General features: G+C 55.6%; 1 protein-coding gene across 1 annotated transcript in view; it reads right to left on the bottom strand.

The window, feature by feature from the left end:
• The window catches only part of NTN3 (netrin 3), a 34,087-nt gene extending 9,089 nt beyond the window's left edge, over positions 1-24,998 (bottom strand). The window contains 4 exon segments of the mRNA XM_054081064.1: positions 6,703-6,745; positions 6,748-6,893; positions 14,694-15,697; positions 24,902-24,998. Of these exon segments, the coding sequence (XP_053937039.1) occupies positions 6,703-6,745; positions 6,748-6,893; positions 14,694-15,660 (1,156 nt within the window). The 5' untranslated portion in view covers positions 15,661-15,697; positions 24,902-24,998.
• Positions 24,999-26,717: the final 1,719 nt, after the last annotated feature.

Here is a 26,717-nt window from a genome sequence, read left to right as displayed (position 1 = left end):
CAGGTTTTGCTTTGCCAGGTCTCCTGCAAACAGCTGCTGTCAAGTCATTGTGGAGCCTCAAAGGTCCTGAGATCAAGGGAGGTCCAACTCTGTTCAATGTCTTTATCAATGACCTGGATGAAGGCATCGAGTGCACCCTCAGCAAGTTTGCAGATGACACTAAGCTGGGAGGAAGTGTGGGTCTGCTGGAGGGTAGGGAGGCTCTGCAGAGGGATCTGAACAGGCTGGACTGGTGGGCCGAGACCAATGGCATGAGGTTTAACAAGGCCAAATGCCGGGTCCTGCACTTGGGGCACAACAACCCTATTGCAGTCGCTACAGACTGGGGAAGAGTGGCTGGAGAGCTGTACGGAAGCGAAGGGACCTGGGGGTGCTGGTTGACAGCCGACTGAACATGAGCCAGCAGTGTGCCCAGGTGGCCAAAGAAGGCCAACGGCATCTTGGCTTAGTATCAGAAAAGGGGGTCACCAGCAGGTCCAGGGAGGTTATTCTCCCCTCTGTACTCAGCACTGATGAGACACACCTCGAATACTGTGTTCAGTTCTGGGGCCCCTCACCACAAGAAGGATGTTGAGGCTCTGGAGCGTGTCCAGAGAAGAGCGATGAAGCTGGTGAGGGGGCTGGAGAACAAGTCTTACGAGGAGCGGCTGAGAGAGCTGAGGTTGTTTAGCCTGGAGAAGAGGAGGCTGAGGGGAGACCTTATTGCTCTCTACAACTACCTGAAAGGAGGTTGTGGAGAGGAGGGAGCTGGGCTCTTCTCCCAAGTGACAGGGGACAGGACAAGAGGGAATGGCCTGAAGCTCCGCCAGGCCATTTCAGGAGGTTCAGGTTGGATATCAGAAAAAAAATTCTTCACAGAAGAGGTCATTGGGCACTGGCAGAGGCTGCCCAGGGAGGTGGTCGAGTCGCCTTCCCTGGAGGTGTTTAAGGAACGGGGTGGATATGAAGTGCTTAGGGACATGGTTTAGGGAGTGTTAGGAATGGTTGGACTCAATGATCCAGTGGGTCCTTTCCAACCTGGTGATTCTGTGATTCTGTGATTCTGTGATCAAGGCATGGTCCAGCCCTGGACTGTGAGGAGCAAAGCCAGCAGTCATGGTTCAGTGTTTAGCCAGCCCCAAATGGCCCATTGGAACAGCACCGCTGCTTCACCTGGTGGAGAACATCAGGCTTACCACCCTCTCTTGAACCACGGTGCTCTGGGACATTTCAGCTGCTTCAGACGCACCTCAATAATCTCTGTATCCCTGTTTCACAAGGCTTTCCTACACCAGCTTGGCTGAGCCCTGTGGCACTTGGAGGAAGCAGGTGTCTTTGATGAGCTGACAGGTACGTGTCTTGGAAACCATCCATTGCTTTGTCTCTTTTCCATCAGCAAAGGCTTAGGTTTCTGTTGATGGGGCTGGGCATGAAGAACCACTCATCCTCATCATCACCTGTACTGGGAAGAGGAGCCCAGTGCTGCCAGCATCATCCCAGTGCTGCCCTGCCCAAAGGGTTTTTTTGTGCCATCACTGGTGCTGGGAGCACTGCCAGGGCTAAAGCACCCATCTCCAGCTGGTGAAGGCCAACCCCCCCAGAGCAGCTGGACACGAGTCCTGCCAAACACCCACTTGTCCAAGAGGCACAGTCACACAGGGAGAGCTCAATGGTCCCTGCAGCCATTGCTCCTGCTCTGCATGCACAGTGACAGACAGTCCATGCCCTGAAAAATTTATGGCCAAAGGTAAGCTCCAACAAAGATTTAACCAGGTGCTTAGCTCTGCATTTTGTGGACAAGCTCCTGGGCGCCAGCGTATTCCCCGGGTGTAAGTTAAAGTATGGGACATAAATCTCAGCACACTTGGGATCAGTTCATCTCAGATCTCTTTCCATCTGGTAGAAGGCAGCTTTCAATGACTACTGATGTTTTACCTGGATCAGCAACTAAGGCAGCCTTGCTCATTTCACATCTGCAACAGAGGTGTCTTTAGGGGAGGAGCTTGGTCTCTGCCAGACCAATCTCTAGACGCCCTCACCCTGCCGTGATGGGATTTCCTGCATTCCTACAAAATCCATTGCTCCTTCTGATGGGAAGAGTATCCCAGGCAACACCCAAAGCCTACCCTGACTGATCCTACAACCCAGCAAGGCCACATCCCACTGCTCCATTCGTAGTATCTCTGTCCCTCCTCATCCTGACGTGACCCACAGAGAGGGCTGGTGCAAGGACCCCATTCTGGCCCCTGAGAATGCCGGCACAGCACAGCTCCATGCCTGCTGCCCACATCAGTAGCCCAGCTGCTCACGGTGCCGCCGGTTGCCATAATCTTGCCTATAGTGCTAGAATGGTAGATTAAGTCACTAGCTTGGAGCTTAACTCATGGAGCTGTGCTTGCCAGAAAGCATGTCTTGCAACTAATATTGAGGGTATTTCTGCGTTTTAAGGCTTAGCTGCTACTGCTCCACCAGTTTTCATTGGAGAAAACTCACGGTTTACAGCTTTGTTTAAATTACAGGGATTAATGTGCAGCCACTCTTTATTTGACTTTTCAATTACCACCATTGAATTAATCCTGTAGGTTGTTCTGCGTTTTCCATCCTCCCAGATTTTCCATCTCATAGCATCCAGCGGTGACAGTGGCTGCTGGTGGGCTGGCAGTTGCAGGGAAGACCTCACCTCCCCGATCACCGGCTGGTGGCCGAGGGCTCTACTCAGTTGCTGGCGGAGACATGGTCTTGTGCAATCTGCAGTCAATATTTTTGTGCCTATTTCAAAGACGTTGCATCACAGCAGGGATGAACCACGGCTAGATAGTTATTTAGTAACATGCTTTGGGGGTTGTTTAAATAAAGCGCTATTGTTCCTGGCCTATGGGCTAGTATTTCCACCTCCTGGACATGAACTGAGCTTCATTCCAAATGCCTGCAACATCTGCCTTTGCAGAGATGCCCAGATTCTGTCCTGGACCAGTGCTGTGGTGAGTGCAAAGGCCTTCATTCAAAGCTGCAGCTGTGAATTCACAGCAGCTTGCTCCTTGCTGGCTTTTAAGATCTGCTGTCACAAGCCTTGCTTCTCCTTTTCTTTCTTTTCTCTTGCAGGAGTGCAGGTATCTAATCTGCAGCTATGGGACACATCTTTGGAAAAACCAAGCCCAAGCTGTCTTGACACGTCTCCGTGCATTTACATCCCTCTGGCAGCACCAGCTCCCATTCAAAGAATCACAGAATCATAGAAACATATGATTGAAAAAGACCTTTGAGATCAACAAATCCAACTGTACCTGTGCACTACTACACCATTCCTGAGCACCTTGTCTGCCCATCTTTTAAACACCTACAGGCATGGGGACAAGACCACCTCCCTGGACAGCCTCTGCCAGGGCCTGAGAACCATTTCCGTGAAGAAATTTTTCCTGATGTTGAATCTCAACCTGCACTGGAACAACTTGAGGCCATTCCACCTTGTCCTATCGCCTGTCACTAGGGAGAAGAAAGCAACACCTGCCTCGCTACAACCTCCTTTCAGGCAGTTGTGGACAGTGGTGAGGTGGTGAGGTCTCCCCTCAGCCTCCTCTTCTCCAGGCTAAACAGTCCCAGGGCCCTCAGATGCGCCTCATAACCCTTGTTCTTCAGACCCTTCACCAGCTCCGTTCCCTTCTCTGGATGTGGCACCAGACAGGCAGACTAGCAGGTGCTGTTCTTGCTCCAAGGGCTTCCAATCGCAACAGATCACCACTGAGTAAGTACAAGGAAAGGGTGGAAGCACTCTGCTTTACCGAAGGAGGGGCAGACAAAGAAGCAGAAGCAACAGGGATTTTGTTATTAACTCAGTTCCCTGAGGCAGAGCCAAGACCTGGCTCCCAAAACCCAGGGTCCTGCCTTTACTTCCAGATCCCCTTCAACCTATGCACCACAGTGGGAGATGGCCCTTGTGCACATGCTCATCTGGCTGGCCTGGACCTTTGCAGTGTTTCCAAACCATGGGCATACCCTGCCAGCTTTCTGGAAGCAGTGCCCCCAGACCGGGCTGGTGAAGACCTCTGCATTCCTTGGGACAGGCAGGGGAGGGTGGTTTGCCTGTGCTAGGGGAACTGTTGCAACCTCCACTCCAAGTATTGCTCACTGGCATTTCTCCTGCTCAGCAGCAGCAGCCCTTGCCCTGTCCCCCTATCCTTGGGTACCCTGGAAAGCTCTGCTGACCTCTCCAAGAGAGTTACCTTGATTCCGAGACACTTTCCATCCCTTAATGCTCCACAATTGCTGCCCTGTGAAGATGGTGGAACAGGACTTGCCATGACAGAGCGTGGGCTGCTGCCAGTACTAGGCAGGAGCAGGCAGGTGGGAGCAGCCAGAGCCCCTCTGCTTCCTCCATCCTCAGCCCTGAGAATAGGGGGATCCAAGTCATGGCCCGGGCAGGAAATCATAAGAATGGTGGATGGCTTGCGTTGAAGGGACTTCAAAGCCCAGTCCAGCTCCATGCCTCCGCCATGGGCAGGGGCACATCCCACTGGATCAGGAACTCAAGCCCCATCCAATCTGGCCTTGAACAACCTCCAGGGATGGGGGCAGCCACCACTTCTCTGCCCAGCCCTGGGCCAGGGCCTCACCACCCTCATCGTGAGAATTTCTCCTAATGCCTAGTCTAAATCTTGTCCTCTCCAATTTAAAGCCACCCCCCTCGTCCTATCACTCCATGCCCTTGTAAAAAGGCCCCTCCCAGCTTCCCTGGAGCCCCTTTCAGTACTGGAAGCTGTTCTAAGGTTTCCCTGAAGCCTTCTCTTCTCCTGACGAACAACCCCAAGTCTCTCAGCCTGTCCTCATAGCAGAGGTGCTCCAGACCTTGGATCATTTCCGTGGCCTCTTCTTGGACTTGCTCCAATAGTTTCATATCCTTCTTACATTGAGGATTCCAGAACCTGACACAGGGACTCCAGGTGGAGCCTCACCAGAGCGAAGCAGAGGGCAGAATCGCCCTCCCTCGCCCTGCTGGCTACGGTGGCTACGTATGCTGTGCCCACAGTGTCCACAGTCCCACAGACCCATATCCAGCTCTGACCCACACATAGAGCCAGGTTGAATTGGAGTTACACTCCACCCAGCCAAATCTGGCTTGTTAGTATTAATAATATACAAAATATATTAAACGGTTATTACTCTTGTTTTGGTAAGTGCTCTTTTCCCTGCTGGAGCAGAAATTGAGTCCTCAATGACCAGCACAGGGATGGCACTAGAGATCTTGGGTCTCACAGGGAAGCAAATGTCTGTGAGGCATCCGCTTTGCTCAGGATTTTATCAGATAATTCTGGTAGCAAAAAGTTGAAGGAGCTGGTGAACAAAAGTGATCAGAAATTTCTCATTTGGGGAAGGGGTTGGGAGGTTGGGTGCTGCCACACATAGGATGCAAGGTGAAGTTGTAGGTGGCACAGCCACCCCCCATTGCCTCCTGAGCCCTGGTGCCAGTTGAGGAGGAGCCAGGGTTGCCATGAGCCTCCAACGCTTGAGGAAAATCCTCATGGAAACAGGACTATTTGACTTCAGCAGGAGCCAGGGCCTACTGACACCCATTCCTGGGCTCAGCCAGAGCCAGGACCCCTCCCAGGAACAGGACACCACCTGGGGTACTGGGCTATAGACCTGCATGCCTTGTCCTGCCTCCTCCTCTCCCTCTCTCGCAGTGTCAGCCCAAGGGTGCTGGCACCTGGCACAGCTTTGGGACCCGGCTGCCACCTGGCACAAGTAGCACACAACAGGAAAGCGTTGCTGCCAGCGTTGCCACGCCTGTAGCCAGAGTTTGTGACATGGCTTGGCCAAGGCCATGGGGCTGGGAAGCAGCGTGTGGTATCCCAGGGCCAGGGTCTTCCGAGATGGGACCCGTCAAGTCAGCTGCCTGGATTATTAAAAATGATTAGCTGGCTGTTTGCTAACGGATGGCTGTGGGCAAGGCTCCCCCTGCCAGCCCCTGCTGAGCTGCACTCCTGCTGCCGCCACAGTGTCCATCAAACGTGAGAATTTTCTCCCTTTGCTCCATCCTCTTGACTGCTCCCATGGGAACAAGGATGGGGAGAGGTAGGAGCAGCTCCACAGCACAGGCAATGGAATACCTATTCCATCCCAGACCCAAGGGAGCCATACCTACAAACAACAGTAATGCACCAGAGGGAGGAACCCCAAAAGCCAAATCTACAACGTTAATGGTCCAAAACCAACTCCAGCATTTCCTGTAGGCCCTACATAAACACACTAGCATCACATCCTCGCAGCAGCAAAGATGGTGGTTGCCCATGTGACAGTGCACTGCACTGGAGAGGGAACCTGTTTCTCCTTTCTGGGAGGTACTTGTAATGTAAGCTGGAAAAAAAGAGATGGGGTGAATTCCCAGCCTTGGAGCAGCTGTGGCCAATCTTCTGCCTGTTCCAGTGTTTCAGCCGGGATCCTTCCAGTCCTTGGGGGGTGGACAAGGTGTTTTATTATCTCAACTTCTTTCGTGAAACTGTTATTTTGAGGCTTCTAGAGGGAAACGCTCCACGAGGGGGCTGAGCAGGGAGACATAAGAGAAACCACGTGGGCTGTGACAGGAGCTAAAGGAGGGAGAGGAGCAGGTCCCATGACATTTGGCCCAGGCCAGTGGGAGTAGCCAGGCTCTGAGCAGAGCAAGATCCCAAGGATGGAAGGGAGACCAGGAGAGGACTGTGCTGCCCCAATGAAGACCCTGCAGCTTACCTTTGCAGGCCTTGCGGTCCGTGATGGACTTGCTGAGGTCCCCGGTAGAAGGCCCTCCTTGCAGTAGTGGCAGTGCCGTCCCGCTGTGTTGTGCCGGCAGTTGAGGCAGACACCACCACTCTTCCTGCCCGACAGCTTGTAGAGCTCCATGTTGAAGCGGCAGCGCCGGGCATGCAGGTTGCAGTTGCAGGCTGCAAGGGAAGGGGAGAGGGTGAGGCTGGAGGTGAAAGCTGGGAGTCCCGTGGGTGGGCTGGAGCTGCCCAGTGCCCTCTGCTGCTGCTGGGGCCAGGGCTGCCTGCACTGGGGGATGTGGACGGGACAGGCACAGCGCTGCACAGTTGGCTCCAACATGCCATCCAGATGTGCAGTATCTGCTTGCCCCACATAGCCAGTTGCTGCGAGGTCAGGGCAGAGGAGAAAGGGCCACATGTAGGGACAGGGCAGCGCTCAGCTGAAGCAGACATGTGTGAGAAAGATGGGGTGCAGCTGAGGGATCCAGCTGTGTGCAAAACGCACATCCACGTTCCATGACGCACAGGTAAGTGCACATACACACACACACGTGCACAGAAATATCCACAAGACCACTACATGGCAAACCACAGATGTGCACACACATGGGCACAAACATGCATGCTCATATATGCAAACATCCATGTTCACATACACGTCCACACATGTGTGCGTACACCACAAATACACACACACAGATGCTTGCACATGCACTCACGCCAATGCACACCCCTGCAGACACACCCACGACATTATTTTTTCATTAGCCCCAGGAACCAGCACAGCCCCCCTGCCCAGTTCCACGTGTGCGAGATAAAAAGGCAAAGCAATGCCCGTTCTGCTTAACCACTCTTGCAAAAAGATAATGGGAACAAGATTTCCTTTGGCCAAACACAGCAACCCCCCTCCCCCAGCCCCAGCCCTCTCCCCACACTGTAAATTGAGGTTGGGTGAGAGTTTTTCCAGGTATCCTGTGAAATTCATTAAACATGTCAGCCCACATTTAACTGCTCAGGCCTGGCGTGGCGGTCGTGTTGAAGTTGCCTCCCCACCGGCCGGCAGCACTGGTGGGAGCTCCAGCCCGAGCAGATCAAATGCTCCCTTGCCCGCTTCATTACTCTAGCCTTGGAGTTGCTGTGGGATGAAAGCTGGAGCAAACCCCAGCCCTAAAAACGAGGCCTCTTGGAGGCTTATATGAGTTGAGCACAAGGTTGGTGCTGGAGTCGGTGCTGCTGGCACCAGGGGCTCCAAGCTCAGCTCCCCCTGCGTTATGAGATTAGTGTAAAAATCACATGGTAGGCATCAAAGTAACACCCTGGTGTGGCGGTAGGTGCCTCTGGGTACTCATGCCTTTAGAGCTCATTATTATCCCCTAGTGATGGTGAAAAATAGGGACTTTTCAGGCAAACTCTGATGCGGGGCTGGCACTGGGATGTGGCAGCTGGAAGAAGCGCAGCAAATACTACCCGTGGGTCCCAGGCAGCCTCGGATGTGGCTGTGCTGGGGATGCCGACATTTGGCCCAGGCTTCGTTGGGGCCAGGAGAGATGCAGTGAAGCACCCTGACATCCAGGCTGCTCTTGCACTCACCAGATAACATGACAGGGAGAAGTCAGGGTGGTTTGGTGCCACTAAAGCGAGGCAGCCACATATAACAGCAAAGGAGCAATGTTCTGGGGGGAGAGGAGCCTCATTATTTCCTTGCCATCACTGAAAGGCCAGCTGGGTCACCCCAAAAGGCAGCTTTGCTGTCCTGCTGGGAAATGCTCAGAGCTGCCCTGTGAATGCCTGGCATCCACCGGGGAAAGACAGGGCACGGCAGCCCCAAAAGGGGAGGTGATGGGCCAGTGGAGGAGAAAGGTTGGGTGAATGATTTGCCACCCTCTTTGCCTCCAGTTTAATCGCGTGAGCGATAAACTGGCCACGGGCTTTTTCACAGCATCACCGACCTTGCTGCAGGCTGGGGTGCTCCTTGTTGGCATCTCCCCATTAGCCCCAGGGACCACCTTTCCCTGGAACCAAAATGCAGGTCCTCCCAGAAGCCAGCTTTTGGGGAGAAACCTCCTCCTGCTGCCCAGCACCTGCCCCTGTGCCCGTGAGCAGCAATGGCTCCCAGCCCGGGGCCCAGTGGCAGCATGTGTCACTGGCTTAGTGAGGAGCCAAGCTGGGATCTGGGCTCAATCCCAGCCAGCCAACACGGGGACCTGGCTGAGCTTGGCCACGCTAGGATGGGTGGTTGACCCCTGCTTGGGGACCAGCACGCATGACCATCCCCTCGTCCCACCCAGGGCAGCCATCCGGCGCTAATCGGGGCAGACAGGTCCCCCTTGTACCCGACTAAATACTTGCACTGTTCCTCAGTGCTGACTCACTTGCAAGCTCTGTCCGTCTCCTGTTAATCACTAATTAAAGGCTTGAATGTTCCCTGCTGTTTGGGGTATTAATAAGAATTTAAATTGCACAGTTTGGGGCTAATTACGTGGTAGCTCGCTTCCACCCTTGTACAGTATGTGCAATTAAACAATCATATGATCAATTAAACAATCACAAGATCTAATAATTTGCAATAATAGACTAATTAAATGTTGACACCTTGCAGTGGAGCAACCTTCTGTCCCCCTTTTGATGGTGTCTGAGCCCCTGCCCAGGCGCTGGCCACCCCACAACCTTTTCTCCTCTGGGCTGCGGATGGAGGAGCCCAAGGTGACAGGACAAGGGGTGTTTGGGGCAGGGACCCCAGCACTATGCATAGTGCATATGTGTGGCAGGCGATGGAGCCTGGAAGGCAGAAGGGGGGCTCGGCCGCCCCTACAAGTTCCCTGGGAATAATTAGCAAGGCAGCCGGCTCAGCGAAACCCTAGACTGTCCGCTGCTGCCAACCCACAGCGGATTTGAGCTACGCCCCTGCTTTGGCTGGAGGAGAGCCCGGCCAGGATGGCGGGGCAGGATGGGGCTGTACCTCCACCTCAGGAATGGGAACTGAGACCAGAAAAGCCCCTTTCCTTCCATTTGTGCTGCCCCTCAGCCACAGGAAAGGTGTTCCACTAGAGGGGCCAGGGCTCCCACCTCTGCCACAAAAAAACAGGAGGAGAAACAGAAGCGGAGAGATCTCTTCAAGGGGCTGAGAGCTTGAGAACAGGGGAGCAAGGGACAAGGCTGAACCCCTCCAGTCCCATCCCAGCTGGAAGGATGCAGGATTGGTCAGACAAGTGTTCATCCCCTGCGCTGCCTCCCCCCTGCACCCCAGATCATGGAATCATAAACAGTTTGAATTGGAAGCCCGTCCAGTTCCACCCCCTTGCCATGGGCAGTGACACCTCCCACTAGATCAAGTGCTCAAGATCCCACTAGATCTGGTGCTCAAGACCAGATCTGCTAGGATGCTGCACCCCATGGGAACCACGTTGCCAGAGGCAAGGATGGCAGGGGCATGCTGCCTGCTTGCTCACCTCCAAAAGCCATCCCCTACCCCAAACCACACCCTGCTGCCATCCTTGGGGAAGAACAATGGCCACTGCTGCTGGGAATCCACTGGATTACAGCACACCTACTGGGGAGAGGGTCAGAAGCATCCTGCTGTGAGGGATGGGGCTGTTGATGCGACTGCCAACAAGCCACTGGCAGCACAGATCCTGCTCCACGGGGTATAACAGCCTGGGCCAGCTCCCACGGGATTCCTGAGATCGTTTTTTGCATGGAAAGCACCAAGACAGGAAAAGAAAAACCAAGATGTATAGGAAGGGGCAGAGGACACAGGGTGAAGCGCATGGGATCCTCTCAATCCCATCACTACTCCGGGGATCAGTTTTCAGGTCCTGGCAGCCCAGATTAATCCCCACAGACCTCAGCCTGAAGTGGAAGGAGCAGCAGCCAGTGAGGGCTTCCCAGGAGAGCACAACCCTTCCCGCGAGCCCCACAGATCAAAGCAAGCTCTGGGCTTTATCCCGGTGCTCCGGGGAGCACTCCCGCCGTGGCAGCCACAAAGGGAACAAGGGCTCCCGCACTACCAGCAAGTGCATCAATTACTTCCAGTGGCTGCCTCGTGCTAATCCGCTTCCCCCCTGCCCAGGCTGGGGGGGTCGGATGGGCTGCAGATGAGGTGACCGCGCTGCCACATGCAGCTCCGCGTGTGCAGGCAGAGACCCACAGTGGCGGTGGGAAGGAGAAGACACAAGACTGGAAGAATAAAGCTTGACGTATCACATAGGAGGGCTCAGGATTTTGGTGATCCTGCTCCCACTGGCTGCTCGGCCAGGATTATCATAGAATGCTTTGGGCTGGAAGGGTCCTTAAAGCCCACACAGTTTCACCCCCTACCATGGACATCTCCTACTGGATCAGGTTGCTCAAAGCCTCATCGAACCTGGCCTTGAACACCTCCAGGGATAGGGCAGCCACCCACTGCTCTGGGCAACCTGGGCCAGGGCCTCACCAATCTCATTGTGTAGCATTTCTTCACAGTAACTAGTCTAAATCCTTCCCCTTCCAATTTAAAACCATTCCTCCTTGTCCTCTCCCTGCCCTCCCTGATCAAGAGCCCCTCCCCAGCTCTCCTGGACCCCCTTTCAGTACTGGAAGATGCTCTAAGGCTTCTCTTCTCCTCTCCAGGTTGAGCAACCCCAAGTCTGTCAGCCTGGCCTCACAGCAGAGGTGCTCCAACCCTCAGATCATCTCTGTGGCCTCCTCTGGACCCATTCCAATGGCTCCATATCCTTCTTATGTTGGAGGACTCCAGAACTGGGACGCAGGGCTGTAGGTGGGGTCTCACCAGAGCAGAGCAGAGGGCCAGAATCCCCTCCCTGGCCCTGCTTGTCCCCACTGCTTTGGAGGCAGCCCAGGACATGCTTGGTTTTCTGGGCTGCAATCCCACACTGTCGGCGCATGTGGAGCTTCTAATCAATCAGCACCCAAGTCCTTTTCCTCAGGGATGATCCCATCCATCCCCCAGCCTGTATTGAAACTGCGGATTGCCCTGACCCAGGTGGAGGACCTTGCACTTGGTCCTTGTTGCACCTCATGAAGCTCACATAGCCCACTTCTCCAGCATGTTCAGGTCCCTCTGGATGACATCCTGTGCTTCACTGAGCCTGACCCAGGCTGAAAGCTGGGGGGACACATAGATTGGGACACATCTCTCTTTTTTTCCTGTCCTTCTCTTTTCCCTGAAACCAGAGGGTTCACAGAGCATCTCATTGTTGGCAGGGCAAACTCCCAGCCGGAGACACAGCCCTTTTGGGGCATGGGGAGAGCCCCCTGTGCCCATGGACCCATAACACCACTCTTCACCCACAGGGCCACTCCCTGCATGGGGCCATTCACCCAGAGACACAGAGCTGGCACTGTGCCCTCAGTGTGACAAATCCACCGTTGCTGTCCCAGCTGTGACACTCCCAAACCTGTCAGCTTGCCAAAGTCATGCTGAGCCCCATAAGACCGCAGCCTTGCAATGTCCCTGTGAATGCCATGGTTGTGGTGGGGTCCCACCCTGTACCAATGCTCAGACCTCAGGGTGGTGCTGCCTCTGTATTTCCTTACACCAGCCAGAGGCAGAAATTCTTGTGAAGTTTGCCCTCACCTCCAGCTGCATGGACGGATGTCCCAGCGCTGTGACACGGTGCAGGACATCAATTTGTCCCTACACCAATGCAGGTAGAGAACATGTGCTGGAGGGGGACACCCCCCATTCCTCCTCAGGGCACTGGGGAGCACAAAGCCAAGAGGTGACATCCCAACATGACCCAAAACTGTACCAGCTCCATGGCTCCATCCAGATCCACTTTTGGGGTGCTGCAACTCTGCCCCTCAGCTGGCAATGGACTGTCAGGCTCCTGCAGCCACCCACCCTCCTTCTCCTTGCCCCTCTCCAGCCGCACGCAACCATCCACCACCACGAACCAGCATCACCTATGTGATGCCCGGCCATGGGACAGAATCTGAAACCCGGCAGTCCCCAGGCTGAGCAAAAGGAACTTCCCGGGCGGGCTCTCCTTTTAATTGGTGCTAATTGCTGCGTCTGTTCATGCTGGCTGGGGAGATGTCATTGTTGAAAGGCACAGAGGGGAAAGCTCGGGGAGCTAATCCAGCTTTCAGCTGCTAAGCCCTTCGGAGGCGGGTGATGGAGAAGCTCTTTCAGGTCCCTTCAGAGAGGGCACAAAGCCCGAGAGGGGAAAGGGAAAAAGAAGAGGAGCGAATTAACAGGAAAAACTGCTTTCACACGCAGCTCGGGGAAGGGTCTTTGTGCGTGGGGCTTGTCTGGGGGAGCTTGAAGGGACCGTGCTGCATCCGCGCCTCCTCTTCTCCCCCTCGTTTATCTTTTCAGCCCCATCTGCCAAAAGTGTGATGCAGCTGGGGGTAGGGATGCTCAGAAACACAGCCCTGCGGAGCAGGACCCTCACCAGGTGATGGACAAGATGGGCACACCCACAGAAGATCTGCAGATGCTCCCTAAAATGAGCCTTCTCCAGTTTAACCCCTTTTGAGCTGGCAGAGCCACCTCTACTGCCATCACACTGCTTTAACAGGGACAATGTGGTGCCACGAGGAAGGCAGCCCTCAGGTCAGGGTCCTCCTTTTGTCCCAGAAGGTTTCTATGGGTTCAGCAGCTGGAGCCCTCCTCTGTCTGACCTGCCAGCAGCCGTGGGCACAGTGCACAGCTGAGAGTGGTTTTTTCTGAGCTTTGCTCCAAACCCATCTTTCTCAGCAAAGGGGGAAAAGGCAAGGGCTGACACAGTCCCACAGGGCATGAGATGGTTTAAAGTGTTGCCTCTGGCACTTGCTTTGAATCCATTGCCTTTAAAGCCACTCTTAGAAGAAATCCACTGTAACATATACATATATTTAAGCCAACAGCTGGGATCTCAACAAGACATCGATCACAAACACTAACAAGTCTCTCTGACCTCTGGCATATCCACTGAGCCTTTCAGGGGCTGATTAATGGTACAGTGTTCCCTTGTCTCCATCCTCCTGCCACCCTCTGGGACCTGGGCTCTGGTCCAGGAGGAGTGAGAGGCTGTTTCTCCCTCTCCCAGACCTTCACAGGCCTCTGACATCCCCCAGCACCACCCTAAACCAAGACAAAAAGCAAAAACCTACACCAGAATCCCACGAAGATTCATGAGTGGGACAGCCAAGCAATACCTGGTTGGTGTTTTGGGAGTGTTTCAGTTCCATGATACTATTTTTAACTCGTGGAAACCTTTGCAAGGACAGACAAGCTCAAACCACCACGCAAAGCACAATGCTGGACTAAATGTAAATGATAACGGCTTCAAAGTGGACAGGGAAAACTAGACATTATGAAAAAAAAAATCTTTAGGATGACGGTGTGGAGGCCCTGGCCCAGGTTGCTGAGAGAAGTGGTGGCTGCCCCATTCCTGGAGGTGTTCAAGGCCAGTTTGGATAGGGCTTTGAGGAACCTGATCCAATGGGAGGTGCCCCTGCACACGAGAGAGGGGTGGAACTGGACGGGCTTTGACGTCCCTTCCAACCCAAACCATTCCATGACAAAATGTTGAATCGTGGTATCTCAAAGTATTTCCATAATCCCTGCCAGGCTTTGCTGCCTGTTCCCCGCCCAAAGCACATGTCACAGGGGACCACCAGGATTCCCCTTCCTGACCCAGGGAAAGTTGCTTTGCTGCCCAAGGGAAACACTCCCAGCCAGGCATCCTGCATCCCACACTGAAATTTGCTGGCCAGCTGGAAGACAGGGGAGATTTTCTGGAGGGTTTTGATGCTTTGGCTTATGGCCAAACCACTGCACCTCGCAAGGACACCTGCAGCAGAGACAGGGCAAGTATGTGCCCTGTGCCTGTGCCCTTTGCCTGTGCCCTTCCCATCCCTCCAGCGAGGAGCATGCTCTCCAGCATCTCCAGATAAGCATGCTCCATTGCTTTGGTTCAGCACCTATCACTTCCTCTCCCAATGACCCATTTTTGGGTTTCAGCCCAAGAAAAAAAGTATTTAAAAATTACTTACCCAGACACTCATTGGCCTCGCGGGCGGTGGCCCGCTGCCAGGGCCGGTCGTAATGGAAGGGCTTGCAGCGGTCACACTCGGGACCCTCTGTGTTGTGCTTGCAGTCACACACCAGCTTCTGCTCCTTGTCTTTGATGCAGCGTGCCGCGTGCCCGTTGCACTTGCAGCGCCCACCGACCTGCAGCTCCCCCACTGCGTAGTAATAAGGGGTTGAGCCAGTGCCCCCATCCTCCTCACCAGCATCTCGGCTGCCTAGGTCCCGGAAGAGATGGGGGCGGCTGAAGACCACGCGGATGTCGGTGGCCGTCACCCAGTCCTGGAGCACAGGGCTGCTGTCAAAGTCCTGGGCGGAGGGTCGCCCATCAAGGGTGCTGAAGGCAATGAGCCCACCAGTGAGGGGGTAAAGGTCGGTGAGGCCATCGGTGCAGAGGGCCTCCTGCTCATTCTGCTTGGTGACAGTGGCTTTGCTGGGCTTGCCATAGATCTTACGGCACTGGGAGGAGTAGTACTGGTAGGGCACCCAGGTCTTGCCATAGTCCATGGACTTGAGGATGGCAGTGGACTCGGGCCGGGGTGAGCAAAATTGGAGGCTTACATAGACCACCTCAAACTTCTTGCCGAGGGAAAGGGTCAGAGTGACGTTCTGGGGTGAGTGGTAGAGGGTCTCTGAGCGCCAACAGGTCATGTTGGAGGCAGTGTTGAGGTCAGTCAGGTAGGTAGGTGGGTGGGCTCGGCGGGGGTCCGAGGCATTGCAGTGCCGTGTTGGGGGCTTCCCGCATGTGCTGGAGGCTTGAACCTCCTTCCCGAAGGCGGCATTGACGAATTCGGGGATGCAGCGGCGAGGAGCACCATTCTCATCGTAGCAGGGGTCTGGGGGGTTCTGCTGGGCCACGAAGGGGTTCACAGTCTGTGAGAGGCCCAGCATGGCAGTGGTGAGAAGCAGGCGCAGGAGATGCAGGACCTCCATCCTCCCAGGGTGCAGGAAGTGGCTTCTGGGCTTCTCCCTGGGGAGAGGGCAAAGAGAGTGAATGGCGCTGGCAGCCTCACCAGAAACAGCATGGCCGCAGCACTGCCCATGTGGAGAGGCTGGTGATGGATAGGTGACACCACCATATCTGGTCCTTGACCTGTGCACACCTTCCCACCCCATATCTACTGATGCAGCATCCTGGGAGTGGGGCAGAGAGGCAATTACTTTGTGCTGCCTTATCCACAATGATCAGCTTCTCATCAGGAGTGAAATACAGCAGGCAAGGGCAAAATGTGCTGAGCTTTGGAAAGAGGAGGTTGAAATCAAGGTGTAGCTCCTCAGCCTCTTACAAACTGTCTTGGGGATGACATAAACATTGAAAACTGCCAGTGGCCCCAGTTGTCATGTACAGTTCGGAGACCCTCGTCATCGCAAGGCTGACAAGGACTGGTGTTGGGGAAGAGCTGGAGAGACCTTTCAGCTGCAGACCCCAAGTTATCCAACCACAGCCAGACACTGCTCCTGCCAATGCAGAAGAAAGAAGCAGCAGTGAAAACATCTTGCAGGGACATTTCACAACAGGCAGGAGCTCGTCAGGATGAAGGCCCAGGGCTTCTGGCTCCAGCATCACTTCCCCTATCTGAGCAGCATCCTGCTGGCCATGGGCACAGTGGCTTCTCTGAGCTGATGGCTGGATCTCCTCCAAATCCCATCGCCACACTCCCTAAGCATTCCCACTGGAAAAAAGGACATTATTCCAGCCTCACCCCCAAGAAACCCAGGTCTGGGTCTGGCCTGTCTGTTAACAGAGGGAAAGCCAGGTCCAAACACAGGGCTTAGCTGGGCTTCTCTCCCAGCTGCCGTAGCACTGTGCCAGGGGTTCCAGGTGGCTCTCAGGGGACACAGCACATCTCCTGTGTTGCTAGCTTGGAAGCTGGGAGAGGGATGGGAGGTCACGTCCCCTCCCACCAGCTTGGGCTGCAGCAGGAGCATCCACAAGACTCAGAATGGCCATGCCCCATCTTTAGCATTGTGCAGGTGGCCACGGATCACACTTTCACCGGAGAATGGCCCCAAGCATGGCAGCTGGTGACAGAACCCTGAGCTGCCCAGCTGGGCAGATGCCATCAGCCCTGCCACCTCATGTGTTTGGCCAAAGCAGCCATGATGAGCGCAGACTACCCCGCCACTCAGCTGGGTTCTCTGGCCTCTACCAGCCCATGTCACACAGGCAGGCGGAAGGGATACCCCCATGGTCCCCCCTCCCACAGTAAATCCTTACAGGATGACTGGAGCACCTCCTGTACGAGAAGAGGCTGAGAGAGTTAGGGTTGTTCAGCCTGGTGAAGAGAAGGCTCCAGGGAGACCTTAGAGCAGCTTCCAGTACTGAAAGGGGCTCCGGGAAAGCTGGGGAGGGGCTCTTGATCAGGGATTGCAGGAATAGGATGAGGGGGAACGGTTTCCAGCCACAAGAGGGGAGATAGAGATGAGATCTTAGGAAGAAATGTTTTGCTGTGAGGGTGGGAGGCCCTGGCCCTGGTTGCCCAGAGAAGTGGTGGCTGCCCCATCCCTGGAGGTGTTCAAGGCCAGGCTGGATGGAGCTTGGAGCCCCTGATCCAGTAGGAGGTGTCCCTGCCCATGGCAGGGGGTGGAACTGGATGGGCTTTGAGGTTCATTTCAACCCAAACCATTCTGTGCTTCTATGAGTCGGTGTTTATCTTTCACTTTCAGAACAAGGCCCATTGCTGGCAACACGACCCAGCACAGCAGATGCTCTGCTCCCCATCTTCAGTCCCCAGCACCACTCCTGCCTGCCCAGCTGCCCACTCTGGCCCAACAAGGCTGTTTCCAATCATCCAGGATTTTTGTTTTGGTTCAGGTTTTTTTTTTTTTTCCCCCTGTTGCAAACAAAAAGGAAAAGGCGTCGTGGCTATGGAAGAAAGCTGCCTCTTCCCAGGCTGCCAAACCACTAATGAGGGGAAGCTCCTCCCTTCCCAGCCACGCTCAGCTGGGCAGCCAACACCAGAGCCCATGCCCGCTGAGGGGGAGTGGGAACAGCACGTCAGCCGATCCGTGGACATATCCTCCAGGACAAATCCTGGCCCTGCCACCTCCGTGCTCTTTCCTCACTGCTTAATCCTCTGCTGATGGAAAAGGAGATGCTCACTGCTGAAAACCTGGCAGCTTTCTTGGTGGTCTCTGCACCACTCTGCTACCCGGCAGTGCTGCGGAGCCTTTTGGGGATACAGCAGCCCAAGGCTCGGTGGCAGCAGGACAAGGGACACTGTGCCAGGAATGCCTGGAGCACTGGGAACCCCTTACATGAGGAGCACAGAATACAGGCATGGGCTGCAGGATCAGGGGGGAGCAGCAGGGATGTAGCAATCACCGCAGTGGAGCAAGCACCGTGCCACAAGCCCCAGGCTGGGAAGAGCATCCCCGCTGCAAGTAGCTCTGTCAGGAGCCCTGGCTCCATTTCAGGCAGCTGCCCTCCAGGCAGGAGGCAAAGCCATGGCTGCTGCAAGCTCCTCAGCATCTGCCTGCTGCAGAACTGTGGAGCAAAGCCTGGTTAACTCCCTCCCCAACACAATCCTGGGGTCCAGCCCCAGCACCCACCTGGTGCTGAGCAGCCGGCAGTGAGCCATTGCTCCTGGCAGCCCACAGGTAGAGCCCTGCTCACACCCAACACGGTGGGCTGTGGAATGCTGATGGACCCCCCTTCAATGCCTGGCAAGACCTGATCATGCACGTTCCAGTGGAGTCCAGCACAGCCCTTTCAGTCCCATGATGCTGCCAGCTCCCCCATCACCCCACCACATATCCCGCAGAGGGGGACCCAACTGGCTGCAGCCACAACCACCTCCAGTCCCAACAGTCCCAGGGAGCACATAGTATGGGGACAACACTGTGGGAAGACCTGTGTGCTGGGAGGAGAGAGGAGAAAGTCCCGGATGCCTCAGTAGCCATACCCATCCACAACAGGAGTACTCAGGGTGTATTGTACAAGGCACCCACTAAACCCTGCCAAGGAGTTTCCTCTTCCCACCACTTCCTCTCTGCTACACGATGGACACAGGACTATGCTCAAGCATGCTACCTGCAAAGGTCTCTCAATTCCCTGTTTGGTGAGACCCAAAGGTGTGGGGAAACCCCTGTCCAGGGGAGAGAGACGGCATCAGCACCCAGTGGTGGTATGGGGCGAGCCTAGAGGTGAAGGTGTTAGGAGCAGGGCTAGGGCAGCAGGTCCAGGACCCGGGCTGGGGTTACAGCTGCTTTTGATGCACAAGGAGGGCACGAGCATCTCCTGCCTGTCCTCCCCACCCTGATAGGAAATGCTGACCCTTCCGCCAGCTATACCAAGGCACAAGCCCCAGGGATTTGGTGCCCAGCTTTTGGAGGCTCTGCTCCTGCCGGACATCAGCCACCAGGGAGCTAACACTCACCCAGCAGCACATTGGTGCAGCAGAGGCAGGGCATGAATGGAAATCATTATCATCTGTGAGACCACACACAGGCACGCACGTTCCACACTCAGCTCACCCCATTATCCAGTTGAAAGAGAGCCGGGGCTGGTGGTCTCCACGGGCCTCACCTCCGTATCGGAGAGGAGGGCAAGCTGCAATCTGCTCCCTTTTATGCATATTCAGTGTGACCCTGGGACTGCCGGCAAGCTGCCAGAGAGGCCTGTGAGTGGCTATTTCTCTCCCCAGCCCCCATCTGCCCCTACTTTCCACTTTCCATCTCTCTGCCCCAGGTTCAGATGATATGGAGACACTGTTGACTAAGCAGGGAGAAATGGGATGAGATCAGTGGCGCAGAATCCAGCCCAGCACGCTCCTGGATCCGGCACAAGGAAGGGCATAAGTGATGTGGTGTGTGTCCCAGGGCGAGCATCTCAGAGGTGGCCCCCAGCTCCTGGTCACCAGCAGCACCCATGGGGTGGGGGGGAACCTAGCGGCAGGGCTCTCCCTTTCCAAGGAAGCAGCCGCCCTCCTGCTCCTCCCCAGAAGTGGCTGCATTTTTGAGGTGGGCTATTTCCTCACTGCTCCACTCGGGGAATGCTAACAGCCATGTGGTTTGGAAGGAAGTCATGCCGCCATGGCACTTCAGAAGTGCTTTAAAAAAATTAGCTACCACATCCAACGCCTCCACACCCCTTCTTCCTACAGCAACACACTTCCCAATGCGACCAGCAGCATTTCCCTGCCTTGCTGGAAGCTTGCTGGGGCAAAGCTCCAGCCTGCCATGGATTCCCCTTCCCATTGCCTTCCTGCATGGCAGTGCTGCTGAGAGCAATGCCAGGCGCAGATGAACGTCCAGAGCTCCAAGTCTCCTGATGTCAAGCCATGGGGTGGGTGCTTGGCTCCCAAAATTGAATGCATGCAGCAGGTGCAGCAGGTGAGCCAGGACAAGGAGAACGAACTTCCTCAAATACGGATGCTAGTGCCTCCAGCAGGCCCAGGGTCACCACCCAGCAGCCCAGGGGCTGCACCAGCTTTGAAGAGGTAATTACAGGATTAAGTGGAACAACACGGACTGGGGAGGGAAGGAGGTTATTAGCCAGATTTGATCCCAGGACCTTTGCAGCATGGGAGCAGCCTTCTCTAATTAAAGCAGAGAGGGAAGGCGTGAACAGCCTGAGCAGCACTTGGCCGTCTGCTGCAGCCCTGCTGCCAAAAAAAATGGGTTTAGAGGGCGGGCAATGGCCAAAGCTGAGCAGCCAGCACTGCCTGAGAGGGGAAGGGGAAAGCCCCGAGGGATGGCAGGGAAATGGTGCTTCCCTCCTGTCAGAGATCTGTGCTGCTCCCCTGCTGTTGGTGGTGCAGTGGGCTGGGTTTCTCCTCTGAGCCAGGACAGCGCAGTGTGTGGGGTGCTTGCATCACCCCAGGAAATCACATGGCCTTATTTGGAACTGGTTGAGATGGGGATGCCTGGTCTCCACGAGGTGCTGCATCACCATGTGCACAGCGACACTGTCCTGAGTACCAGCACGGGGAAGGGACTGAGCCACCCACCTGCACGGATCACCCAAAGGCCCCTCAGGGCACAGCAGAGCTGCAGAGCAATGGGCAAATAAACCCCAGGCAAGGACTGAGGGACCCAAGTACTTGGAGGGATCCAACAACTAAATCCAAAGTGCCTGGATAGGGCCGATCTACAAGGGCTGCTCACCCCCGAGATGCGCCATCCCCATCAGGTGCCCTCTGAGCAGGAGGATACTGGGGGGACAGGAGGGGACTCAAAGCAGGGGAGGAATGATGTGCACAGAGCAGCTGCAATGGGGCACGGAGGACCACAGTGTGTCACTAATGCAGGATGTATCTGCTACCAGACCTTGCACATTCCCACCTTGTTACAGTCCTTTTCTAAAGAGTGCATCCCCACTCCCTCACCACACCTGCCGAGGGAGTGACCCACTGCAGATCCATCCCAGCCATGGGACCCATCTCGGACAGCTGCTGGGGTCCCCACCACCTCCATCCCCTTCAAGGGCATCAGCCCCTCACCCACCGTATCACTGCCAGCTGGGAGATGCTTCATCCCCCCACCCAACAAGCAGAATGCATCAGGACCAAACAGTGCTCCAGCCATGGATAAATCATTCCATGTGTTGCTGGAACTAAAAAAAAAAATACAACCAAGAAGTATTTAAAATGAAAGGAAAAACCCCACGCAGCCAAGGCGCTCGGACTGGGCTCCGCTTTCTGGTGGGAGGGAGCAAGCATGAAGGGAAGAGGCCAGAGGGATGCATAGGGTAGGGAGTGCTAATCGCCCTCCCAGCCACTAATGGAGCAGTCTGTGCCCACCGGGGACACAGCTAATGGCACTGATGAGGTGCCTCACTGTTCTTTACAAGCTCCATCCTCTCCTGATATTTAAATATCAGAAGCTTCCAAGTACATACAGATCCACATCCACAGAGCTGACTGCTCTGTGCAGCCCCTTGGGCTTTCAGCTTCTGCTCCCCAAAGTCTGCACAGCTCATGTGGGCAATTCCAAAGCAGCGTTTCCCTGCAGGAAGCACTCCCAGCACCAGATATTGCAATGCACTCTGGCAGGCCAGAGCCAGGATTACACAAGCCATACGATATCCCAGTGGTGCCAGGAGACGCATACAAATTACACTGCATGCAGGAAAGGATGGGCCAGATTCTGACCTCAGCCCCTTTGGCATCAGCCAGAAGAAACTCCATTCAGATCGGGCCAAACCAAGACATAAGTGACTCCATTCAAATTTACACTGGCATACCTGTGGTCAGAATCTGGCCTGGCTTGAATTAGCCGCAGCCTGGTGTTACAAAAGGCAGAAACGGAGGCCAGATTTCCTCGGCTGTCGAAAACAACTGAAGAGAAATCCACCACGAAGCAAACAGTCCCCAAGCTATTCGACCATGTGCACAGAGCTGTCAAAGTCTGGATGCTTGGATGCATCCCTGCTCACGGGTTTCAGTAACTCATAAGCCATGCTGACCATGGGAAGAAGATATCAGCCTCTTAGCACTGGCATCCTGCTGGGTCCCCTGAACCTGCTCAGCTCATCTGCACCTGGGCAGAGGTGGTTCTGCTCCCAGGAGGGGAAATTTAAGCACAGAGCTGAATCTATTTTACTGCAACACTTGCGCACCCCCAGCCAGTGCAAGCTGGGGATCTCCTCCTCATGCTCCCAATGCAACAGCAGCTTAAGAGGCACCTGGAGCCTTGCAGGAACAGAAGACACGGCTGTCTTGATGCTGCCCTATTCATTAACCACCAATACTGCTCGACTTATTGCTTTACCCAACACTAATCCCACACCAGCTCCTTGAACTCCTTTGTACACTCCCACCATGCCACTCAGCTCCAGCGCTTGCTCCCATAAGTCTCCCTCAGGATGCAGAGGGTTGTCGTCCTGCTGTTCCCACTGAATGCACGGGACTTGCACAGTCCCACCCCAGAAGTCCTCATGGCTTCAACCCCTTTCCAGTCCATATGGGAATAAAGTGATCTGGTTTCTCTAATGTCCCTTGTTGACTTTTCACAACATGCTGGGCACAGATGTTGAAAATAGTCTGGATGAATATTTAAAATGGTATTCAGAGATGACAACATTTGTCCGGCTTTGAAAGATCTCTCACATCGAGTAGAGGATGGCTCATGACAACGAGGCCGGAAACACTCTGCACTTTGACATCACGTCCCCCTCCTGGCTCTTGGTACGATATTTCATGCCCCTGGTGTCACACAGCCTGTTAGTGCTTGAGTGCCAGCCAAGTCTGCAGCATTTGGAAGAGGCCGTCACGTACATTTTTAAACATCACAGGGCAAAGCAGAATATGGAAAATCTGTTGCGTTTCCATACTGAGTGCGAGTGTCCTGCACAAGCTCAGGGAGGGGCTCGTGGGGGCACAAAATAATTGCTTCCTTATGGAGCAGGGCCTGACTAACAGGGTGGGGGAACAGGAGGCAGAGGTGCTGTGGACACCCGACACCCGTGGCCCAGCGGGCCACTTCCCTGCTGAAGGAAGACAAAGCCGTCTCAGCATGTGCCCCAAGGTCTGGGCCAATGCTCACCTCCTTCAGGGCTGGGAAACCCTGCTCAGAGCCACAATACCGCCAGCTGCCACCCAACGTGGGACCTGTGTTCCAGTTGGTCCAGGGTGAAGACATCATATTCTGGCGCCCGGGTGCAGGAGCACTCTTCAGCCTGGAATTCCAAAGCTGGCATTTCTGGTGGGATCCTCACTTCAGGCTGTAGTGTGCTCAGCTGCATGCCTAGGCCTGGCTTCTTTCTTCCTCAGGCTGCAGACTCACTTCAGGTCCTTCTCAACCTGAGGTTACTCCTGCCCTCTCCTCTGAAGTGACTTGACTCACCTTCCACATGCAGGCAGAAAAGGAAAGGGATGCTAGGACCCCCCACAGCCCACTCTGCGCTTGGGCTGCAGGACCTCCTGTCCCCTCACCAGCTTGCTCCAGCCAGGTGGTCAGAGCAGCACTGCAGCTCCCTCTGTTTTATAAGTGGAATATTGCAGAAAAAAAAAAAAAAAAGGAAAAGGAAAAAAAAAAGTTGCTCTGCATCCATCCAAATGCCTTGGAGAGTGTTTTCGGAGCACAGCTCAAGCCACATCCCCGCTGCACTGGTCACAGTGAGCTCCAGCCTCTCCTGGCTTTGAGAGCAGGCAACTGCAAACTCAGCTGGGAAAGAAGGATCTGTGTCATTTTCAGTTCTCCGGAGCTTGCATGTCCTTGTCTGTGCTCAGTATCATCTCAGCCCGACTACAGGTCCGACACAAATGAGACAGATGGAGGTGGGAATGCTCGGCCCAGGTTATGTTCTCTATGTTCACAGGGTGAGCTCACCCAGGAGAGAGGAATTCATACACAAGCACTGCCCGGCAAGTCAGCGGGACCACAGTGCTGCCCAAGGAGCTCCTGCTCCTCCTGCCCACAGGGCCTTTTTCGCCCACCCTGCTTGGCAAGTGCCACGTCCCCCATCATGCCAGTTATTCCTTATCCCAAGAAATGTATTTCCATCCACCCACTCTCCAGTGGGCTGGGGAAGCTGTGGGAGGGACAGTGCTTTGAAGGAACGAGGGTTCAGCAGCTCGGAGAGAGAAAAGCAAAAGCAAACCCACTTGAGGCAGCCCAGCTCCCCTTCTCCCCGTGTCACTGCCTTCTCGCAAAGCCCTGGCCAGAGCCACCAGCCCTCACCCTGGCTGTGGGTTGGAGCAAGGTGCTGGGGGCGAGGAGTCTTAGCCGACCTGGCCCCAGGACTGCAGCACACCTGAAGATATGCAGGAGCGATTTGCAGAAGGAGCCTGCTCTCTGAACTGCCCCAGAGAGCTCTATCGCCGAGTCAGCTGCGTTGGGAAGGACCCAGCAACAGCTCCAAGCCTGGGTTGGTGTCAAGGGCAAAGCCACTCTGCCAAGGTGTGCGGTGGCTTTGTGCTGCTGAAGACCTCCCGAGTGGATTAAGCCTTCTTCCAGCAGGAGCTGCAGGCAGGCAACAGCATGTGCGTGCCCGGGCAGCTTGGCAGGGCTCCTACACTCATACTCGCCGGGGCTCAGCGTCTTGGGGGCTCGGGTCCCCACAAGATGCTCTGCCCAGCCGGGATGGAGCGCGGAGCCAGAGCCACATCCCTGTCTTCGGCGGTGGAAGGATGGAAAGGGGAATACAAGGAGGGTTAGGTGGGAAAAGGGACAAATAAAAGGCAGCGAAGGAGGGGAGGAAAGCGGGACCGGCTGTTGAGAAGCAGCTTACCGCGGGCGGGCAGGTAGCGGGCTCGGTGCGGGCGGCAGCTCCGGGCTTGGTGCGGCGGGGGGAGCCGGGGCACGAGGCGGGGGGCAGCTCCCCCTTTCCCCAGCTGATCGAGGCAGGGATCAAGAAAAAAAAAGACGGAAAAAAATCCAAAAAAAAGGAGGCAAAAAAAAAAAAAAAAAAAAGAGAGAAGAAGGAAAAGAAGAGGAAGGAAAAAAGAAAAAGAAGGGAAAAAAAAAACAAATTGGGGGAGGGGGAAGAGAAACCAAAAATAAGACGAAATAGTGGAAAGCGGCAGTGCAGGTCCGGCGGTGCGGGCGGGTCCCAGCGCCGTGCCCGCAGCCGGCTGAGCGCCCGCCCGCTCCGCCGCTGCTCCGGTGCGGGAGGAGGGCGGCAGGGAGGAAGGGGAGAAAGGCAGGGAGGGAAATAATTAAATAAAAAGAAAAGCAAGAAGTGGAGAAACTGAGCCCCGACCGCTGCCTGGAAGCGGAGTAAAAAGGCTCCAATAAATCCCGGGTTGAAAAGAAGGGAAAAGTCACCTCCCCGAGGAAATCAGAAGCAGATTTCGAGCCATTTAATCACATGCAGGGAGGTGTGTGCGTGCGCGCCGCCCGCCGCGCCGCTGCCAGCCCTGCCTCCGCCCTCCGGAGCGGAGCGGAGCGGAGCGCGAAGGGGCCGGCGGCAATGCGGGGCCGCCCCACCGCCTGCAGCTCCACCGCCTCCCCTGCCCCGCAGCCCCCCCTGCCCTGCATCCCTACCGCCTGCGGACCCGCATCCCTCCCTGTCCCGCATCTCCACCGCCCGCATCTCTCCCTGCCCCGCAGCTCTACCGCCTTCCCTGCCCCGCAGCCCCCCCTGCCCCGCAGCCCCCCCTGCCCCGCAACTCTACCGCCTTCCCTGCCCCGCATCCCTCCCTGCTCCGCAGCCCCCCCTGCCCCGCAACTCTACCACCTTCCCTGCCCCGCATCCCTCCCTGCCCCGCAGCCCCACTAGCCTGCAGCCCCATACTCCTACCTGCCCTGTATCCCCACCGCCTGCAGCCCCACATCCCTCCCTGCCCCACATTCCCACTGCCCACAGCCCTGAACCCCTCCGTGCCCTGCAGCCCCTCAGCCTTCCCTGCTCCTCATTCTTTCCCCCACTGCCCAGCATCCCCGCCACCTGCAGCCCCGCAGCCCTGCAGTCGCACTACCTGCATTCCCACCACATTGTAGGGCCCCACCTGCCGCCCAGCCACCTCACCGCGGCCCCACGAACTGGTCCATCGTCCCAGTCAAGCTGAGGGCTCCAGAGCAGCAGCCCAGCACGCCAAGAGCTTGGCCCGTGCCGCAAGGAAGGCAGCTGGTAATCCTCTCCCTGCTTCCCAAAGCAGAAGAAATGAGGGATTTACCAGGCGTGGAGCAGCCTCCTCTTACAGAGGAGGTTGGAGGCTCTGCTCCATCCCGTGATGCAGAGGCTTTTCTCGTGCTGCTGCATCAGGGATGGCTTTGGCCTCAGATTTTTGATTGTGAGGGGAGAGAGAATTTGTGGCATTTGCAGTGGGAGAGGCTTCCTCAGGAGGATCTGTCTCTCCATCTCCATCTCCATCACAGGAGAAAAGGTGAAACTAATTTAATCAGCATTTGTGTGAAGGGGTGGAGGAGAGCAGAAAACCTGGACCCACATCCCCACACTCACTGGGGCCATACTCACAGCACTGCAGCCCCTACATCTTCCACCTTGGCCTGGGTAACGTCCTTCCCATAGATGCCCTGGAGGTGGACGTGAGGATGTGAGGAGGACACAGGATGGTGGGGAGAAGGGCAAGGTGCCAGCACAG

This window comes from Cuculus canorus, chromosome 15 (genome assembly GCF_017976375.1).
Source record: "Cuculus canorus isolate bCucCan1 chromosome 15, bCucCan1.pri, whole genome shotgun sequence".
In the NCBI taxonomy this organism is placed as follows: domain Eukaryota; kingdom Metazoa; phylum Chordata; class Aves; order Cuculiformes; family Cuculidae; genus Cuculus; species Cuculus canorus.
Note: the sequence above shows the minus strand (reverse complement) of the source record. Positions and strands in the feature narration are given on the sequence as shown.